The sequence below is a fragment of the Glycine max genome, chromosome 8 (assembly GCF_000004515.6).
Source record: "Glycine max cultivar Williams 82 chromosome 8, Glycine_max_v4.0, whole genome shotgun sequence".
In the NCBI taxonomy this organism is placed as follows: Eukaryota; Viridiplantae; Streptophyta; class Magnoliopsida; order Fabales; family Fabaceae; genus Glycine; species Glycine max.
The window spans coordinates 21,071,114-21,088,965 of NC_038244.2; the positions used below are offsets into that span (position 1 = coordinate 21,071,114).

The window sequence follows — 17,852 nt, forward strand, 5'->3', positions numbered from 1 at the left end:
GTTTTAGCTTTCGTTTGGCTTTTGCTGGGTTTGTTCTGATTTTGTTGTCCTTTTGTTTTCTTCTTCGGGTGGATCACGTCTGTGGTTTACGTGTTTGTTTTTTTCCTCAAAAAGGAGCTGTTGTGCCATGTGTCTGATGGATAAGGTAGCTTGCATTGTTTGATTGGACAGGTGGTTTGGGTGTTTTGCAGAATGGTGTTGGCCGTTGTTGTGTTATTTTCGTTTGTTTTAGTTTTCAGTTTGAGAGCAAAACTGTTTGTTTGATTGGTCGTTTGTTTTCTAACTTTTATGTTGTGCATGGCTCCTATATTATAAAAGAGAAGCATAGGAAAATTACTGGTGTGACCCTTCTTAGAAAATTGGCACCTGTCCCTTTGGTTGAGTTTATTGTTATTTTGATCAGTTTTTGGTTTGTCCTGAGCTTCTACAAGTGGGTGCTTTACGTGTTGATTTTTTTATCAGCAAGTGGTTTACGTGTTAAGCAAATGGTTTACATGTTAACTTTTTTATCAGCAAGGAATTTTTGTGTCATGTGTTTAATGGCTAAGCTAGCTTCCACTCTTTGATTGGGCACGTGGTTTGGGGGTTTTGTGCAATGCCGTTGGTTGTTGTTGTGTCATTTTCGTTTCTTTCACAGTTTGGTTTATCTATGTTGTTCGGTTGGTTGTGAGAATAAAACGTAATGTTTTTTTTGTTGAATGTCTTTGTCTAATTTTTCTATTGTGCATGGCTGTGATTTTACATTTTTCCTTTGGTTGAGAAGTTTGTTTTGCAGTTTAGTTTTGCTGAGGTTGATTGGGAGAAACTAAGGTAATGTTCATGTTGTGCATTCTTTGTTTGAGAGGTTTGTTTTACAGTTTGTTTCATTTTCAAGTTTTAGAGGAAAACTTTTTGTTTGTTTGGTCATTTGTTTTCTAACATTTATGTTGTGCATGACTGTGATTTTCCTTTTTGTTTCCCAGTTTGGTTTAGCTCTGGTGTTCCGTTGGTTGTGAGAACAAAAGGTGATGTTTCTTTTGTTGAATGTCTTCATCTAATTTTTCTATTGTGCATGGCTGTGGTTTTGCAGGTGTTTTTTGGTTCACAATTTTGTTTTGCAGTTTAGTTTTGCTGAGTTTGATCGGGAGAAGCTAAGGTTATATTCATGTTGTGGATTCTTTGGCTGAGTAGTTTGTTTTACAGTTTGGCTTTGTTTGGCTGTTAGTTTATAGTGTGACAAATGGAAATTATACTTTTGTACCCAAGTTTGGGTTTGTCAGAAAGAAGTTGAGGTTTAAGTTGAGGATGACTATTTTTGTATGGTTTGTTAATTTGGGTGTTAATGGATTTTTATATGTTAATTTTGTTTAGTCACATGTGCAGATGTTTTGTCCACATGTTTATTTTTACTGATTTATATGAAGTTTATTGTGGTCTTATATGTGTTTTATGAATTTTCTTCTTTGTTTTATTGGTGACAGGCTGTTAGCTTTGGTTTGCAGTGGTTGAGGTGGTAGTTTAGTTTTTTGCTCGTTTGACTATATGCTTGGTTTTTTTTACTAATGTTCTGTTTTTTCTTGGAGTTGTTGTTCAGGGTTTGCGATTATAAAGTTATGGCACGTGTTGTTGATAAAATAAAATTGATAGATGGATCAAGGGAAGCTCTTAAGCTTTCTATAAGGATTACTAATCTTTGGTTCATTGGGATTCCCGAAAAGACTGAACAAGCCGAAATGGTGGTTGTTGATTCTGATGTATGTTTTTGCCGGTTTTTTGGAATTAAAAATTATGTTATCATATTATTGGTCATCCAATGAAGTATTTATATGTGTCATACCTTAATTTCGTCCGGGGACCATTGTTTGATGGCATGCAACCTTCGTTTGACCGCTTCGAGGAACTTGACACTCATCGTTAAGCAATCCGTGAAGTTCCGCGACATGTCGGGAGTCGAAAGGAAACATTATTGCACAATCCGTAAAGTTTCGTAACATTCCAAAAGTCGAAGAGGGGATGGTTGCGTAATCCGTAAAGTTCATGATATTACGGAAAGAAAACAAGTATTATTACGTAATTCATGAGGTTCCGTAACTTTACGGAAAAAGAATCAGCAAAAAAGGGGCAAAAGGGGGTGTATTTAGTAAAATGGAGGATGCAAATAGTAATTTTTAAATCTGGGCCCTTCTAGAGGTTTCTGGGCATTTTCTTTCTTAAGGTGGAAGCAACCTAGCTCGCCTTGGCGAGCCGAGCTCACCTGGGCGAGCTAGGTGGCAACCACTTCCCCCGTTTTGTTAAAAAATGGGCTTCCGGGACACCCGTAATGCTTTCGTAAAATTTCTATAACCCTAAATAAGCAAATTTCACTTAATATGGGTGAGAAAGAAGAGAAAAAAAAGAAGAAAATCAAGTCTTATAGGCTTCCGTAACTTTTTCGTAAACTACGAAAGAAGGGGTGAACTTATCAAAATGGGGGGGGTGCAAATAGCAATTTTGAAATTTTGAGTTGGGCCTTCCTTAGTGTTTTTCGAAGCTGGATTGCTTCTAGAGGAAGCAACCCAGGTCGCCTAGGCGAGCTGGGCGGCAACCTCCTCCCCTTTTTCCTATAAAAAGGCAAAATGGGGCTGTTCTAAAGGTCCCTGATCCCTGGCTATGCTTTTCACTATTTTGGATGAAAAAAAAAATTTCCGTGAAGAAAATCCAAGCCGAGGTGCTTCCGTAATGCTTCCGAGATGTTTCCATAAGCAAATCCGTGAAGGTTTTCCTCCGTTCTTCACCGTTCTTCATCCGTTCTTCGTTCTTCAACGGGTAAGTTTCCAAATCCGAGACTTTTAATTCATTTCATGTTTTTTGGCTTTCATCTTTATTTCGTTCAATTTCGGTTTCTTTTCTTCCATTTTTAACGAGCTTTAACCGATCGTTTAAGTCGTTTTCTCGCCTAATAAATGATTAAATGAATTTCAACCGATCATTTGCGTTGTAATCTCGTTTAATCACTGTTAAAACAAAATCTAACCGATCGTTCACGCTGTAACCTCGGTTAAACCAAAAAAAGGAAAAATAATAATAAAATAATCAAAATATCTTTAAATAAAATAATAAAAAAAAATTGATCAGACGTTTTTCTTTGGAAGTTTCCTTGAATGAATTGACTAATAACCAAAGTGAAACTAAGGCTAAAATCAACTCACAAATCAAGCTTTGTCCGCAAAAATCACTAAAAACCATTTTAAGGTCCAACGCCTTAAACAGTCCTCTTTGCTTTTATCGGTTAACACGGACTGTTCAAAAGCATAAAATCAACATGTAACTTTACAATTTGCAAGAACTACGTAGGTCTGATTTCCTCTTCGATGGAGGATACGTAGGAGCAAAAACCCCGCTTTTGTTGACCTCGTGAGATGGTTAGAGGTCCAACGCCTTAGCTTTCTCACCAAGTAAAATGGATCATTTTTAAGGTCCAACGCCTTAAATGACCACTTTCCAAGTAAAAAGAATCACTTGATTCGCCCCTTTTGAAAGAACTACGTAGATCTGATTTCCTTATCACAATTGAGGAATACGTAGGAGCAAGGGAAACACCCTTGTCGACCACAAAAAGATAAAAAAATACAAGGCATAAAAAGACATAAACATAAAAAAGGGGAAAATAAAAAAATTTGAAGTCATCTTTGCACACTTGATTAAAGGTTGTCGTCCCTTGTGATGGACGTGTGGGGTGCTAATACCTTCCCCGTGCGTAAATACAACTCCCGAACCTTTCACACTTAAAGTTCGTAGACCACGTCTTTTCTGGTTTTTCCGACATTTTCCTCAAATAAACGTTGGTGGCGACTCCGCGCATCTTCCTCCCATGGAAGACGCACCCGCGAGCCCCACGTCGCCCTCCCGCCGAAGGGTAGGTTGCGACAATATGCTTTCTATATTGTAGGGAGACGAAATCCATGTTGTTTGCAAGCAGGATCAGCTGAAGTCTCGCAAGGCTGATTTGAAAGAAAATTTGACTTATGTGATGCATAATTTTAAAGTTATCAAGAATGATGGGAAATTCAGAGTTTGTGATCATGAATATAAATTATGTTTTACTGGAGTTACTGTTGTTAGGCAATGTGATATGGAACAGTTACCTTTTAGGAAATTCAGATTTGTTGCTTTTTCCAGTGTCATTGCTGGTCATTTTAAAATTGGACTCTTGGTTGGTAAGATCGTTGTTTGCAATTTGTGGATTCATTTTGATTGACTTGCTTATGGCTTTTCAAGTAAGATACGTTTACCTTGTGGTTGTTTTAGATGTTATTGGCGTGGTTGATGAAGTGGTATTCCGATATGTGTCATCCAAAAATACGAGGGTTGTTTTGAATTTAAAGGATTTAAGGTTATCTTTTACCATTTAATTTGAGTGTGTGTGATTGTTGCTTGTATCTAATGATGATTAGCTGCTGATATACTGATACATTAATTGTTGTTTCCTTCTGATAGTGGACAGGTGCTATCCTATACACTCTGGGAAAATTACTGCCTACAGTTTTTGTCTTATTTGAATGATATTGAAGATGAAAGACTGATCGTTATTCTCTTGACTCATGCTAGGATTAAGGAAGCACAGGGTCAGTGTAATGTTAGATTTCTCAATTTCCATGCTTGCCAGATTATATTTTTTTGGGTCTAATCTATAGGATCATATCCGGCATCGGTCAGTAATTCTTTCAAGGCGTCTAAACTCATGATCAATGACCTCATGCTGGAAATCCAAGAATTTAGAGAGAGGTATTTTGGCAATGTATTGCTTATGTGATTGTAATTTCAAATTGTTAGATATATAAGTAATGTTTGCTGGGCTTTTGCATTTGTTGTATTGTTATAGTCTTTTAGATTTAGGGATCGAGGTTAGATCAATTTTGACGCCTATTGGACAAGGGAGTTCACAGGTTTCAAGGTCATCTCAATTATCATCAAAAGATGCGTTTCTGTCAAATACTGAAGTAAAAAATATCTCTCAGATTAATGCCAGTTCAGAGGTGATGTTCTTATTCATTTGTAGCTTTTCTTTGTAGAAAATCTAATGTCAGTTTCTTCAAACAGGAGTTTGTTTGTGTTACTGTCGCCAAGATTACAACCATAGTGATGGACAACTATTCATGGTGCTATTTGGCTTGTGGTCAATGTTATAAAAAAACTGGCATGCAAACTGTGTCGTTCACATGTCTGTGTGGCAAAGAGAATGATCAACCTGAACTGAGGTGATTGATTCATTGTTTAATTAGTATGATGTTTATCAGCTACATTTTCTTATGCTGGTATCTATATTGGCAGGTATCGGGTTGAGGTGATTGTTAATCACAAGGGTGAACAAACCAAATTTTTGATCTGGGATTGTGAATGTGCACAGTTAATTGGTCAGTCCACGGATGAAGTCAACAGGTTCAAAATAGAAGTATGTTATTGTATTGTCATGCAATGTTTTTTAATTTACACTGAACATTTGTTACCTTGCTATCAATTTTCATTCTTTTTTTTTTCTGCGCAAGGATGGGGACGTTGATTTAAATGCCTCTCCTCAAGCACTAGATAGGCTATTGGGTTGTTTCCTTGCATTCAGAGTGAAGGTGCAACCAACGTTCAGGAATTCTGTTGTTCTTAAATATTCAAATGAATCAGACTTGATCAATGTTGTGCTAGATATGATTCCCGATAGTGAGGTTGTGTTTTGTCAAATCTATTTTAGTTATTGTGAGTATATGTATATATTCCATTTGTTTTTTAACTGTCGATTCATATATCATCTAGCCATGTTGCAAGATTGAGAATTCAATACTTGAGTCGACCGATCCTACAGTGCTTGAATCTGTGAGCTAACATTGTCTTTCTCTGTTTTTTTTTTGTGTATGTTGCAATGATGGCAACAAAATTTAGCTGACTCATCAATCAATATTTGATGCAGCAATCTTTGTCTATTACCGCTGATCATGATGGGCCAATGGTTGGCTCAAGTGAGCCTATAGAGTTTGAATCTGTAAGTTGGGGTTGTCGTTGTGTGTTTTTGCTGGTGTATTTTTGGATGATGTCAACAGAATTTACCTTACTGATCAATTAATATTTTATGCAGCAATCTGTGTCTATTACCGGGGATCATGACCCTCTTCTCAAGATTCCATTGACACCAATTAAGCGCGTATCTTCTGATGAGTTGGATAATGAGGGAAAAAACTTTCAGATTTCACCTGCTGAAGTTTCCTCGAACAAATTAGCCAGGCATTCTTAGCCTGAATGAATTATGTTGTTGAAATGTTGCCTTAGATGTTTTTTGATGATCGTATGGTCAAATTGTAATATTTACCCCGTCACAGTTTTTGTGGTTTTTTTAACTCTTTGCATGGAGGACGTTGTTGGAACATTAATTTTCGTTAAATAGATTTTGTAGTTGCAAACAAAACTGGTTTTTCCCTCTTTGATTAAATGAAATAATAGTTTTTTGGGACTTTGCATTACTCTATTTGTTAACCCTGTGATGAAATTCCAATCTGTGCATTGTTGTTGTCAAAAACTTAATGAATGTAATCAATTAAAATTAGCTGATTAATGTTAACGAGTTAAGATAACTGATAAAAACAGATTGAATGCAAGAATTATTTCAGTTCAATACAAGAATGCTGATAAATGTTAACAAGTGCAGATAACTCATGAATTAAGGCTTTTTTGGAGGGAATTGCACATGAACTAAAATATAAACTGACATTTACTAATTAAAAACTCAGTCTTTTGACAACTCAAATATTAATGGTAAGTCATTAGAATCAGTAAAATAGGAAATTGCTATTGCATAGCTAATTTGGAAATTTAGTATAATCAGTGCTAAGTGAGGACAGATTCAAGGAAAGGATTATTTCGATTCTATTAGAGATGAGAATTGCAAATATGACACATTGATCAATCAAAGAAAGATTGGACAACGTTCGATATCAAAGTTTTCTCTACCCTGCATCTTTAGTTGTAGTTTTGTGTTGTGATTTCAATTTAATGCTAAATTTTCTTTTTTATCTTTCTCTACCCTGCATCTTTAGTTGTAATTTTGTGTTGTAATTTCAATTTGATGCTCAATTTTTTTTAAAATTATAATGATAACTATAAAAATGTCTAATCACATTTAATCTAGCAAATGCAGATTTTATAATGCTAAATTACTGCTTATAGTTTTTGATGTATAATTTGGTCTCTGTGTATTTCAAATCTTTGTTGTGGTGAATTGATATACAAAACAGGTTCATTGATATCAACTGCAAACATGCAAAAGAATGCACATGCAAAATGCATGTATCTCAGGTAAAGCCAGAATGTATAGAAAATGTATCCTGCAAAAAAAAAAAAAAAAAAAACCTCAGCCTGACAGATCACATGAGGCAAGTATAGATTTCACTCTGAAAGGCTCTTTTAATTATGAATTTTTTATGTCATATATATTTCTCCATTAGCTTACCTATCAATACAGATGAACAAAAAACAATTTATCACAGAATTATCCAAGCTGTCAACAACAATGAAGGTGGAATGTTTTTCCTATACGGATTTGGAGGCATAGGAAAAACATTCATATGGAGAACATTAGCAAGTTCATTGAGAGCAGAGAATCAAATTGTTATTATTGTTGCTTCTAGCGGAATAGCCTCTCTATTATTACCAGAAAGCAGAACTGCACATTCCAGATTTAAAATTCATGTACCAATTTTTGAAGACTCAACATGTAATATCCATCAAGGGACCCAATTAGCAGAATTATTGAACCAGACAAGTCTAATAATTTGGGATGAAGCACCAATGGCCCACAAATTTTGTTTTCAAGCACTTGATCAAAGTTTAAGAGACATTATCACAAATAAATCAAGTTCAAATCAAATATTTAGAGGCAAAATTATAGTATTCGGTGGAGATTTTCGCCAAATACTACCAGTCATCTCAAGAGGAACCTGCTCAGACGTTGTAAATGCAACAACCAATTCATCCTATCTATGAGATTCATGTGAAATATTAACCTTGACAAAAAACATGCGCTTGCACAACAATCTAGAATCAGTTGATCAACAAGAAACTGCCACATTTGCTAAATGGATTCTAGACATTGGAGATGGAATTATAGGTGATGAAAATGATGGTTATGCTACAATTCAAGTTCCTGCTCATCTACTCATTACTCAATATGATGATCCAATCAGTGGTATAGTCAAATCAACATTCCCGGACTTAGATCAACACCATAATAATCCGGAATTCTTTAAATCCAAGCCAATACTAGCTTTAACAAATGAAACAATAAAACAAATCAATCATTACGTACTATCCTTCATTCTAGGTAATTATCTCATTACTTATTTAATTGACACTTGCTCAGTGAAAAATATAATCATTGAAATTGCAATTTTCCAAATCATAGGTGATCACATGGAATATCTAAGCTCCGATTCCGTTGATAAATCATAAACCAATGAAGATTTGTATTTCCAATCAATTACTACTGAATTCCTTAATTCATTGGATGGTTTGCCAACTCATTCTATCAAACTTAAAATTGGAAGTCCTATAATGTTGTTAAGGAACCTCAACCAAAATCAAGGTCTATGTAATGGTACTAGATTAGTGGTAACAAAGATGACAAAACATGTAATTGCAGCTGAAATTATCTCAGGTTAAAACATTAATCACGCTATTTATATTCCAAGAATGTCAATGTTTCCTTCACATTCACTCTGGCCATTTAAACTATTGAAAAGACAATTTCCGATTATGCTATCTTATGCAATGACAATTAACAAGTCACAGGGACAATTGCTATCTGTCATACCCTAATTTCGTCTGGGATTATTATTTGATGATATACAACCTTTGATTGACAGCTTCGAGACACTTGGCGTCCTTTGTTGCACAATGAATGAAGTCCCGAGACGTGTCAGAAATCAAAAGGAAGCAGGCTTGCGCAATCCGTGAAATTCCGTAATGTGGCGGAAATCAAAAAGAGGTGTTTTTGCGCAATTCGTAAGTTTCCGTAACTTCTTCGAAAGCTAAAAAAGAGTAAATACATAATCCGTAAAGATTCGTAACCTTGCAGGAGAAAAATAAGTATCGTTACGAAATTCGTAAAGTTTCGTAACGTTACGGAAAAAGAATTACCAAAAAAATAGAAGGGGGTGCATTTAGTAAAAAGGGGGGTACAAATAGCAATCTGGCCCACTTGGGCCTTCTAGATCCTTCCTCCAGAAGGCTGTTGCTTCTGGAGGAAGCAACCTTGCTCGCCTGGGCGAGCTGGGTGGCAAGCTCCTCCCCTATTTTGCTATAAATAGGGGGAGGAGTGAAGAAGAAAGGGGTTCAACTTCTTAGGCACTTCTCTCTCTCTCGAAATTGTTGAGGAAAATTGTTTCCGTGAAGAAAATCCAAGCCGAGGCGCTTCCGTAACGTTTCCGTGAGTAATTACGCGAAGATTCTCGACCGTTCTTCAAGATTCATCGTTCGTTCTTCGTTTTCTTCAGTCTTCAACGGGTAAGTACCTCAAACCGAGCTTTTCAATTCATTCTATGTACTCGTGGTGGTCCACAGTTTGTTTCATGTATTTTTATTCTCATTTTCATTTACTTTTTATACCCCCTTTTGATCTGCTTAAGCCATTTATTTAAGTCATTTCTAGCCTAATCTAAAAATAAAATAAATTTCCACCGATCGTTTGAATTGCATCATCCGTTAATTTCGGTTAAAATGAATTCCGACCGTTCGGTCGTGCCGTAACCACATTGGAAATCAAAAAAGAGGTAAAATAATAATATAATAATCAAAAAATACTTTTTTAGTAAAATAAAGCGAAAAATCAATCGGACGTTTTCTATTTGGGATTTCTCATTCTTAATTGAATTGACTAATAACTAAAGTGAAACTAAGGCTAAAATCAAACTCGCCTAGTCAAGCTCGTCCACAAAAATAGGTTTTGAAAGTTTATCATTTCAGTTTCTTACTAAGTAAAATGGATCATTTTTAAGGTCCAACGCCTTAAAATGATCACCCTTCAAGTAAAAAGAATCACTTGATTCACGCATAAGAAAGAACTACGTAGGTCTGATTTCCTCTTTGATGGATGGTACGTAGGAGCAAGAGCCCCGCTTTTGTCGACCTCAAAAAATAAAAAGAAATAAAGTTAAGGTAACACAATTTCCACAATTCTAAAAAATAGGTTGTTGTCCTTCGAGACAAACGTAAGAGGTGCTAATACCTTCCTCAAGCGTAAATACAACTCCCGAACTTAGAATTTTCATTTTGACCGGTTTCCTTCGATTTTCCCGACGTTTTCCACAAATAAACGTTGGTGGCAACTCCGCGCATCTTTCCTCCTTTGGAAAGCGCACCTGTGAGCCTCGCCTCGCTCGCCCGCAAAAGGGCACGTTGCGACAGTTGGCGACTCCACTGGGGACTAGTTTTGTGAGTTAGGCCTATTTTAAGGAATTGTGGATTTGTAAAACTTCGTGTGTGCATTTGTTGGACTGTGTAAAATGTAAATAACTGTTGTCTATTTCACATTCTTTACACTGCATTCTAAGCACCCACGGGTTTGAGTAAAAAAGGGGCCATACACCCGGGTTCATGGGAATTTAAGGAGTGGAGGTGAATCTATCATCATGCTAGGTCTCCGACTTGCTTGATAATAGTGAAACCTCGTCTAGAGCTTTCTCTCTTTATAATGTGTTGTCGCTGGTATTCCATACCGCCACAATATTATTATCTTGAGTGATGATACCTCTAGAAAACAGTCATGTGAGTTATGAATTGTTGGGGAGTAGTTATTAGAGACCCCTAGATATTGTCCTATAGGTTCCCAAATAGGGGCAAAGAGCAAACACGCTCCGTGCCATTCGTTCTCATGCATTTTTTGGTAAATAGCACTAGTTTATAGTTTTGCTAGTGATGTTTGGTTTCTTTAGAGTAATACGTAACCTTTTTAATACTACGTTGAGGCGCCATCATGCCCAAAACGTAGCATTAAAGTTGGATCTCTGCAGTCTCGTATGTGTGAATTACCCCTTTGTGTTGTTTTCTTTCCGTTTCATGCATGCGCATCTGCATCATACCGTCACACATGCGTTGTATGTGGGTCTCGTCTTTTTTCATGGGAAGCCGAAAGATCCATATCGTCTTCTTAAGTGCACACATGGGGCACTGTGCCCCCCCAAATGCGCAATAAGGAGAGATAATTTTTCGGGCTCTCGTGTCCGTAAGTGCATTCATATCATGCACCGCATAAACATCTCTTCAGCATCATAATGAACATATCGTTCCTACATTTGTTCGTTATCATATTCCAGCATCACATTTTGCATGAGTCATTGCATCATCATGCATATGTGTTCAACAAACTTTTTATTCTACAAACTGCATACCTTTTGTTTTCATGTTCGCTCATGCATGATCCTTGTATTTTCCTCTGCAAAACAAAAAAAGGGGGAAGCGTGAAAATTCACACTACATTCTTAGTTGCATGGTACCATGAGCCAAACCATGTTGGGATCATAAACCCATTTCACTTAAAAAAACAAAATGATTGAACATGGTACCTAATGCATGGTTAACTAAGAAAGGATGTTTCTTCGGGCATCTCAATCTCATAATTACATTTTCCATGCATAGCATGCATAATCCCGAGTCTTGCATCCCTATGAATTGTTGATGAAGTATTGGCGATCAAAATTGCCATTCCCTGGGTTATGGGGTTGAACCAAGCTCGCGCTTTTACGAAAAGGTTCATCGAGTCAAGTTGAAGTATGAAAGTAACCATCTTGCAAAAAATTGGGGCAAAAGATGGATCGTGTTACATCGCTCCTTCGTCTACTGCCAAACACATTTAGGGCTGTCGATGTTCCTGTTACTTCCAGTTTCACCTTGACGGAGATGTCATGGACCATGTTGAAAATCTAAATTGATTCAACCCCATATCTTGTGTAAAAATTCGCAATACTTCAATTGTGCATCATTCGCATACATCCATGTTGTTCATTGGTTGCATTGCTCATTGCATTCTTTCCTTGAAAAGAAAAAGAGAACCTAATCATTGTTATAAAAAAGAAAAAAAAAAGCATGCTTTACGGTGCCCTCACCGAACCTATGCTAGAGCTAGAGTAATGGGTAAAGCGGAGGAGGTACAAGAGTAGATGGAGGCCGACATGGAGGCCATGAAAGAGCAAATGGCCGCAATGATGGAGGCCATGATGAGCGTGAAGAAGATAATGGAAGCCAATGCGATTGCAATTGCCGCTACCAGTGTTGTTGCTAAGGTGAACCTGATGTCCCCATCAACCAAATGAATCATCCAACCTCAGATATGGTAGGCAAAGATTTGGAAAGTATGGGCGGCCCCCATGATGTGCAAATTCAAAACGAGCACGCCTTCCCGCCATATGGCTTGCCTCTCAACTATACGCCACCCAATGTGGCGTACACTCCCAATAAGAATTTCAATAACTCCACTCCTATACCCATTGAGAGCCAGCAACCCCAAACTGATCATGCACATGTCTCTTAAACCGTGGGGGAGACACATGAAATTCCCCATCACAATCTAGCTGACTTCGAGCCTTGGCTCGGATATGCCACTGAAGGGCAAGCAGTTGGTGGTATACCCCTACAAAACCCTTCGGAAGGCCCTCAGTATCACCCCCAGCTACACCTCTTGCATTCCACAACAAGTAAAAACCCTCGTGCTATGGCAGAAATGGAAAAGTTGGATCATTTAGAGGAAAGGCTCAGGGCCATTGAAGGAGGTGAAGATTATGCCTTTGCTAACCTAAAAGAGTTGTTCCTAGAACCCAATATCATCACCCCTCCCAAGTTCAAGGTGCTGGACTTTGACAAGTACAAGGGGACTACTTGCCCCAAGAACCATCTAAAGATGTATTATCGGAAAATGAGGGCATGTGCAAAGATGAGGAATTACTGATACATTCCATCCAAGAAAGTCTTACTGGGGTAGTTGTTACCTGGTACACTAACTTGGAACCTTCTCGAGTCCATTCCTGGGAGGACCTAATGGTTGCCTTTGTTAGGCAGTGTTGGTATAATGGCTTTGGATAGGATGCAACTACAAAATATGTGCAAAAAAGGGGGCACGGATCTTTCAAAGAATACACCCAAAGGTGGAGAGACCTGGTAGCTCAAGTGGCACCTCAATGACAGAGAAAAAATGATAATGATAGTAGACACATTACCAGTATTCTACTATGAAAAGATGGTGGACTACACACCTTCAAGCTTTGATGATATGGTCTTCACCGACGAAAGGATCAAAGTGAGTCTAAAAAGAGACAAATCTGATCATCATACTTTGATAAATGCCAAAAAAACTAGGGCAAGTGAAGAGGATGAGAAGAAGGGAGAAACATATGTTGTGACTGCCATTCTTATACGACCAAGTTTCCCACCAACCCAACAATGTCATTACTCAGCCAATAACAAACCTTCTCCTTACCCACCGCCCAGTTATCCACAAAGGTCATCCCTAAAATCAACCACAAAGCCTACCTACCGCACTTCCAATGACAAACACCACATTTAGCGTAAACCAAAACACCAACCAAGAAATGAATTTTGCAGCGAGAAAGCCTTAGAATTCACCCTGATTCCAGTGTCCTATGCTGACTTGCTCCCATATCTACTTGATAATTCAATGGTAGCCATAACCCTAGCCAAGGTTCATCAACCTCTATTTCTTCGAGAATACGACTCGAACGCAACGTGTGCTTGTCACGGAGAAGCCCCGAGGCGTTCCATTGAGCATTGTAAGGCTCTAAAGCGTAAGGTGCAAGGTCTAATTGATGCGGGCTGGCTGAAATTTGAGGAGAATCGCGTGTAAATACCGACATTTACAAGAGATGCCACACATGGGGCAATTTTGAAAGCTGTTGTTAGATGTCTCTAATGACTCATCATAATTTTCAAGTGCAAGCCATTGGTCTGTTTGCTCAAGCGACCTGTGCTCTTGAGTTTGGACTTCCAAGACCGTTCAATCAGAGATTACTCGTCTTGCACGTTGGTGGGGGTGCCGTAAAACAACGAGTAAAGTTCAAAACAAATAAGTTTCAAAATAAAAAAAAGGGGTTCAAAAAGAAAAAGAAAAAGAAACATTTGATTGACTGTGTTTTCAAGACGTTCATATGACCTCATTCCGGAAAGTTTGTCTTTTTAGAGAGAAGTGAGTTATCAAGAATATGATGTTGGACAAAGGGCCTCAGTTAACTTAAGAAAAATGGGGGTTGAATTAAGATACAAAGGCTATTCCCCAATTAAACTTTCACTCTCTTTTTGGATGACGTTGCTATTTAGCAACATTCTGCCCGGCGACCACAATGCCAATCTCCCCTTGCAGATGTATCGGTTGGTCTGTGCCGTCATGACATAGGTAAGTATACACATGGTTCAATTGATTTCTGATGTCATCTATTGTTTGCAGGGATCGCGCCCACAAGACGCCCAGTGGGCCCGAAGAAGTCCAACAGGGCCCTGGGGTTTCCAGCTCTGGTTACGGGCCTCTGTAGTCCTACAGGGTGCCCGTTCCCCCAGCGAGGTCATGCCATCGTGACATAGGTAAGTATACATATGGTTCAACTGATTTCTGATACCATCTATTGTTTGCAGGAATCGCACCCACAAAGACACCCAGTGGACCCGGAGAAGTCCAACAGGGCCCTGGGGTTTCCAGCTCTGGTTACGGGCCTCTGTAGTCCTACAGGGTACCCGTTCCCCCCGGCAAGGTCACATCATCATAGGTAAGTATGCACATCGCTCAACTGATTTTTGATTTCATCTATTATTTGCAGGGATCGCGCCTGCAAGACACCCAGTGGACCCGAAGAAGTCCAACAGGGTCTTGGAGTTGTCAAGCTCTAATTACGGGTCTCTGTCAGTTCTATGGAGTACCTGTCACTTCCAGCAAGGGCATCAGGCCCCCTACTAATCGAGCTTTTATCAAGAAGTACTGCATCCATAGGCAGGCGCAAGGCGAAACACCACAGCAGCCTGAGGATGGCCGGCAGCGGGCAACAGACGCACCGCCATCACCTCTAGAGTTCACCTCAGCTCATCCACAAAAAGGTTAGAGCGTTGCTTACGACCCATGGCCGACCAAGTCCAAAGTCAAAGGTAAGCAAAGTACTAGGTCCGTGACCGACAAGCCATCAAGCGTCCAGCTCAAGACGTTAAAGAAGCGCTACTAGGAGGCAACCTAGTACCTTTTAAATCTCTGCTTGTTATTTGATCACTTTTTGTTTCTCAAGTCATAGTAGGACACACCTAGTTGCTCATGATCCTAGGAATTTAAATAAAACAAGCACAAGCTCGGAAGGTAGTCATACCTCACAAAATATATATATGTATGTTTAGGTAGTGAAAATACCTAAGATATGCATGTATGTAAACAAAAATACTTCACAAAATATATATATATATATATATATATGTATGTTTAGATATGCATGTATGTAGCAAAAAGATATCTCACAAAGTATATATATGTATGTTTAGGTAGCAAGATACCTTGGATATGCATGTATATAGCAAAAATATCTCACGAAACATATATATGTATGTTTAGGTAGCAAGATACCTTGGACACGCATGTATATAGCAAAATGTCTCACAAAAATATACGTATGTTTAGGTAGCAAAATACCTCATGGAAAAAAAGAGAGCAAAAAGAGAGCGAGCAAGAAAAGAATAAGAAGGAAGAAAAAAAAAGAAAATAAAAATAATAAAGGTTGTCTAGCTAAAAAATGACATGCTTGTGAAAAGAGATAACTTCCAGCTTTTCTTTGAAAAATTCACTGATCATAACCAGTTTTTGAAAAAATGTGTATACATTTGAAGGGTGAGTGTTGTGAAAATTTTCCCGAACGCCCAAAATGGACTCGGATGAATGCATGAATTGATAAAAAACATATTTTGGAAACACTAGGTTGACTTAAGTAGGGAAAATGAATCCTGTGCCCTAGTGTCACATGACCATAAAAACTTGATGCTTGAGTGTCCACATGGGTTCATGCATGACCAATTTTGCATAAAATTTCCTAATCATCATTGTTGCTTGTATATCATGGAAATAATGTGGGACATCCCCTTTATCCCCGAACCGCTGGCCAAACCCTGACATATATCATGACCACTCGTTCTACAAGCCTTGAGCCAAAATCCCAACTTATCATAAACCTTGACCCAGGGTGAGAACGTCAATCCTCGCCCTCGAAAGAAAACAAAAAAAAAAGAAAAAGAGAAAATTCTCAATCAAAGAAGGGGAGAAAGAAAAAAAAAGAAAAAGAAAAAGAAAATTCCCGATCAAGGATCGGGAGAAAACTGAAGAAACATCCAGAAAGGTCTTTGGGCCAGACAATATCTAAACAATACATAATTGTCACCAAGTGAACAAGAAAAAGGAAACCACAACCTAAAGTGGTCCTCTCCCTTTGATTGCCGACAAAATCCTGTGCACTAGCGACTTTCTCGCCACGCACTAAACAAAAACAGAAAAGGAAAAGGCCCAAAAACACTCAAAGCCAAATTTCCCACCAAAAGAACCCATTCCCATGGAAAGTCCTATTGATCCATGATCACGCATGTAATCTTTGATTTGATAGGAAATGATTTGCAAAATCAAGTCATGACATATCTATGGTTCGAAATTAGGATAAAACACTTACCTGTGTGAGATTGATACACTTTGAGTGATTTTCTTCTATTTTTGTTGAACCCAGTGCTTCCTCTAAATGGTCATTTAGAAACGAAATGCTAATATCCAAAATCTCATTTACGGTTATGAGAAAATTTTATCAGCATACTCTCCTTCCCCGATAGACACATCATTTTTCATCCAAAAAACATTTGATGCTCTGATCAGTTGGAAGTTTTTTGTCTCTTTACTAAAGCATGTTCGCATTTTGGTAAAGAAAACACCGAGACTATTTTTAGTCTCATAGTTATCAAGAACTACGTAGGTATGAGTTCCTCATCACAAATTGAGGATACGTAGGAGCAAAAGCCCTGCTTTTGTCGAGCACCCCACTTTTTGTTACCGTGACCCAAGAGTCTGGGGGCATGCGGAGCCACATGATTGGGAGATCCCTTGATCCATATTTCTTTTTGTTTCCATTTGTTTTTTTCTTTTACATATCATCTTATTTTTGTTTGACTAAGGGACTAACGTATTTTTCATGTTTTGACTTTTGTTTTGTACATACATATCGTTTGAGTTGTTACGTCGGTACTTGTTTCGTTGTTGTCAATAGTGTTTGTTGAAATTTCGGAACCGTGTAGAGTTTTTCATTTAGGAACGCCGTCCTAAAAATAAAATGAACCAAAAATCCTAATAAAAAGAAAGAAGCGTTGTGAATAAAAGTCATGTTCATAAAGAAAAGAAAAAGGTTTTTATTTATACATGTATGTAAAAGGAAAATGTGTATAGAAGGATTCTTTGTGTGTAAATGATGCGTGGAAAGGAATTCTTGTGTGTGTGAGCAACGAGTGTATATGAAGAAACTTTTGTGTGAACTATAAGTGTGTGTTGGGAAAAATGAAAAATCTTTGAATGTAAATAGGGTTTGTATATAGACCGTGTGACGTAAAAAGAAAAGTTCTAATGTGTGTACAGAAAAAGTTTGTCATGTATAAAAATATAGATGTACAAAGAAAGGTTTTCCTCATAAAGGACCACAGGTGTATAGTTTTAGTGAACATATATAAAAATAAAACAAAAAGTAAAGAGAAAGAAAGACCGCAAAGGTCGACATGTTATAGTTAAGAAGTATAAATTATTCGTAAAGAGCAAACGTATCTTCTGGAAACAAGGGACTGATGCTAAGAGTTTATTT

The 17,852-nt window shown here is 37.9% G+C and overlaps 1 protein-coding gene and 1 long non-coding RNA gene across 2 annotated transcripts; both read left to right on the plus strand.

The window, feature by feature from the left end:
• The first annotated feature begins 1,084 nt into the window (after positions 1-1,084).
• On the plus strand, positions 1,085-4,026 carry LOC121175321 (uncharacterized). Its single transcript, XR_005892645.1, has 2 exons — positions 1,085-1,733; positions 3,908-4,026. It is a non-coding gene; the product is annotated as an uncharacterized lncRNA (long non-coding RNA).
• A 64-nt stretch (positions 4,027-4,090) lies between these two features.
• On the plus strand, positions 4,091-6,238 carry LOC102670354 (replication protein A 70 kDa DNA-binding subunit A). The gene is made up of 11 exons (XM_006586380.2): positions 4,091-4,175; positions 4,267-4,351; positions 4,456-4,583; positions 4,653-4,743; positions 4,841-4,958; positions 5,059-5,216; positions 5,290-5,410; positions 5,505-5,675; positions 5,764-5,823; positions 5,918-5,989; positions 6,083-6,238. Exons 1-11 carry the CDS (start codon positions 4,091-4,093, stop codon positions 6,236-6,238), a joined length of 1,245 nt encoding a protein of 414 aa, XP_006586443.2.
• The last annotated feature ends 11,614 nt before the right edge of the window (positions 6,239-17,852 follow it).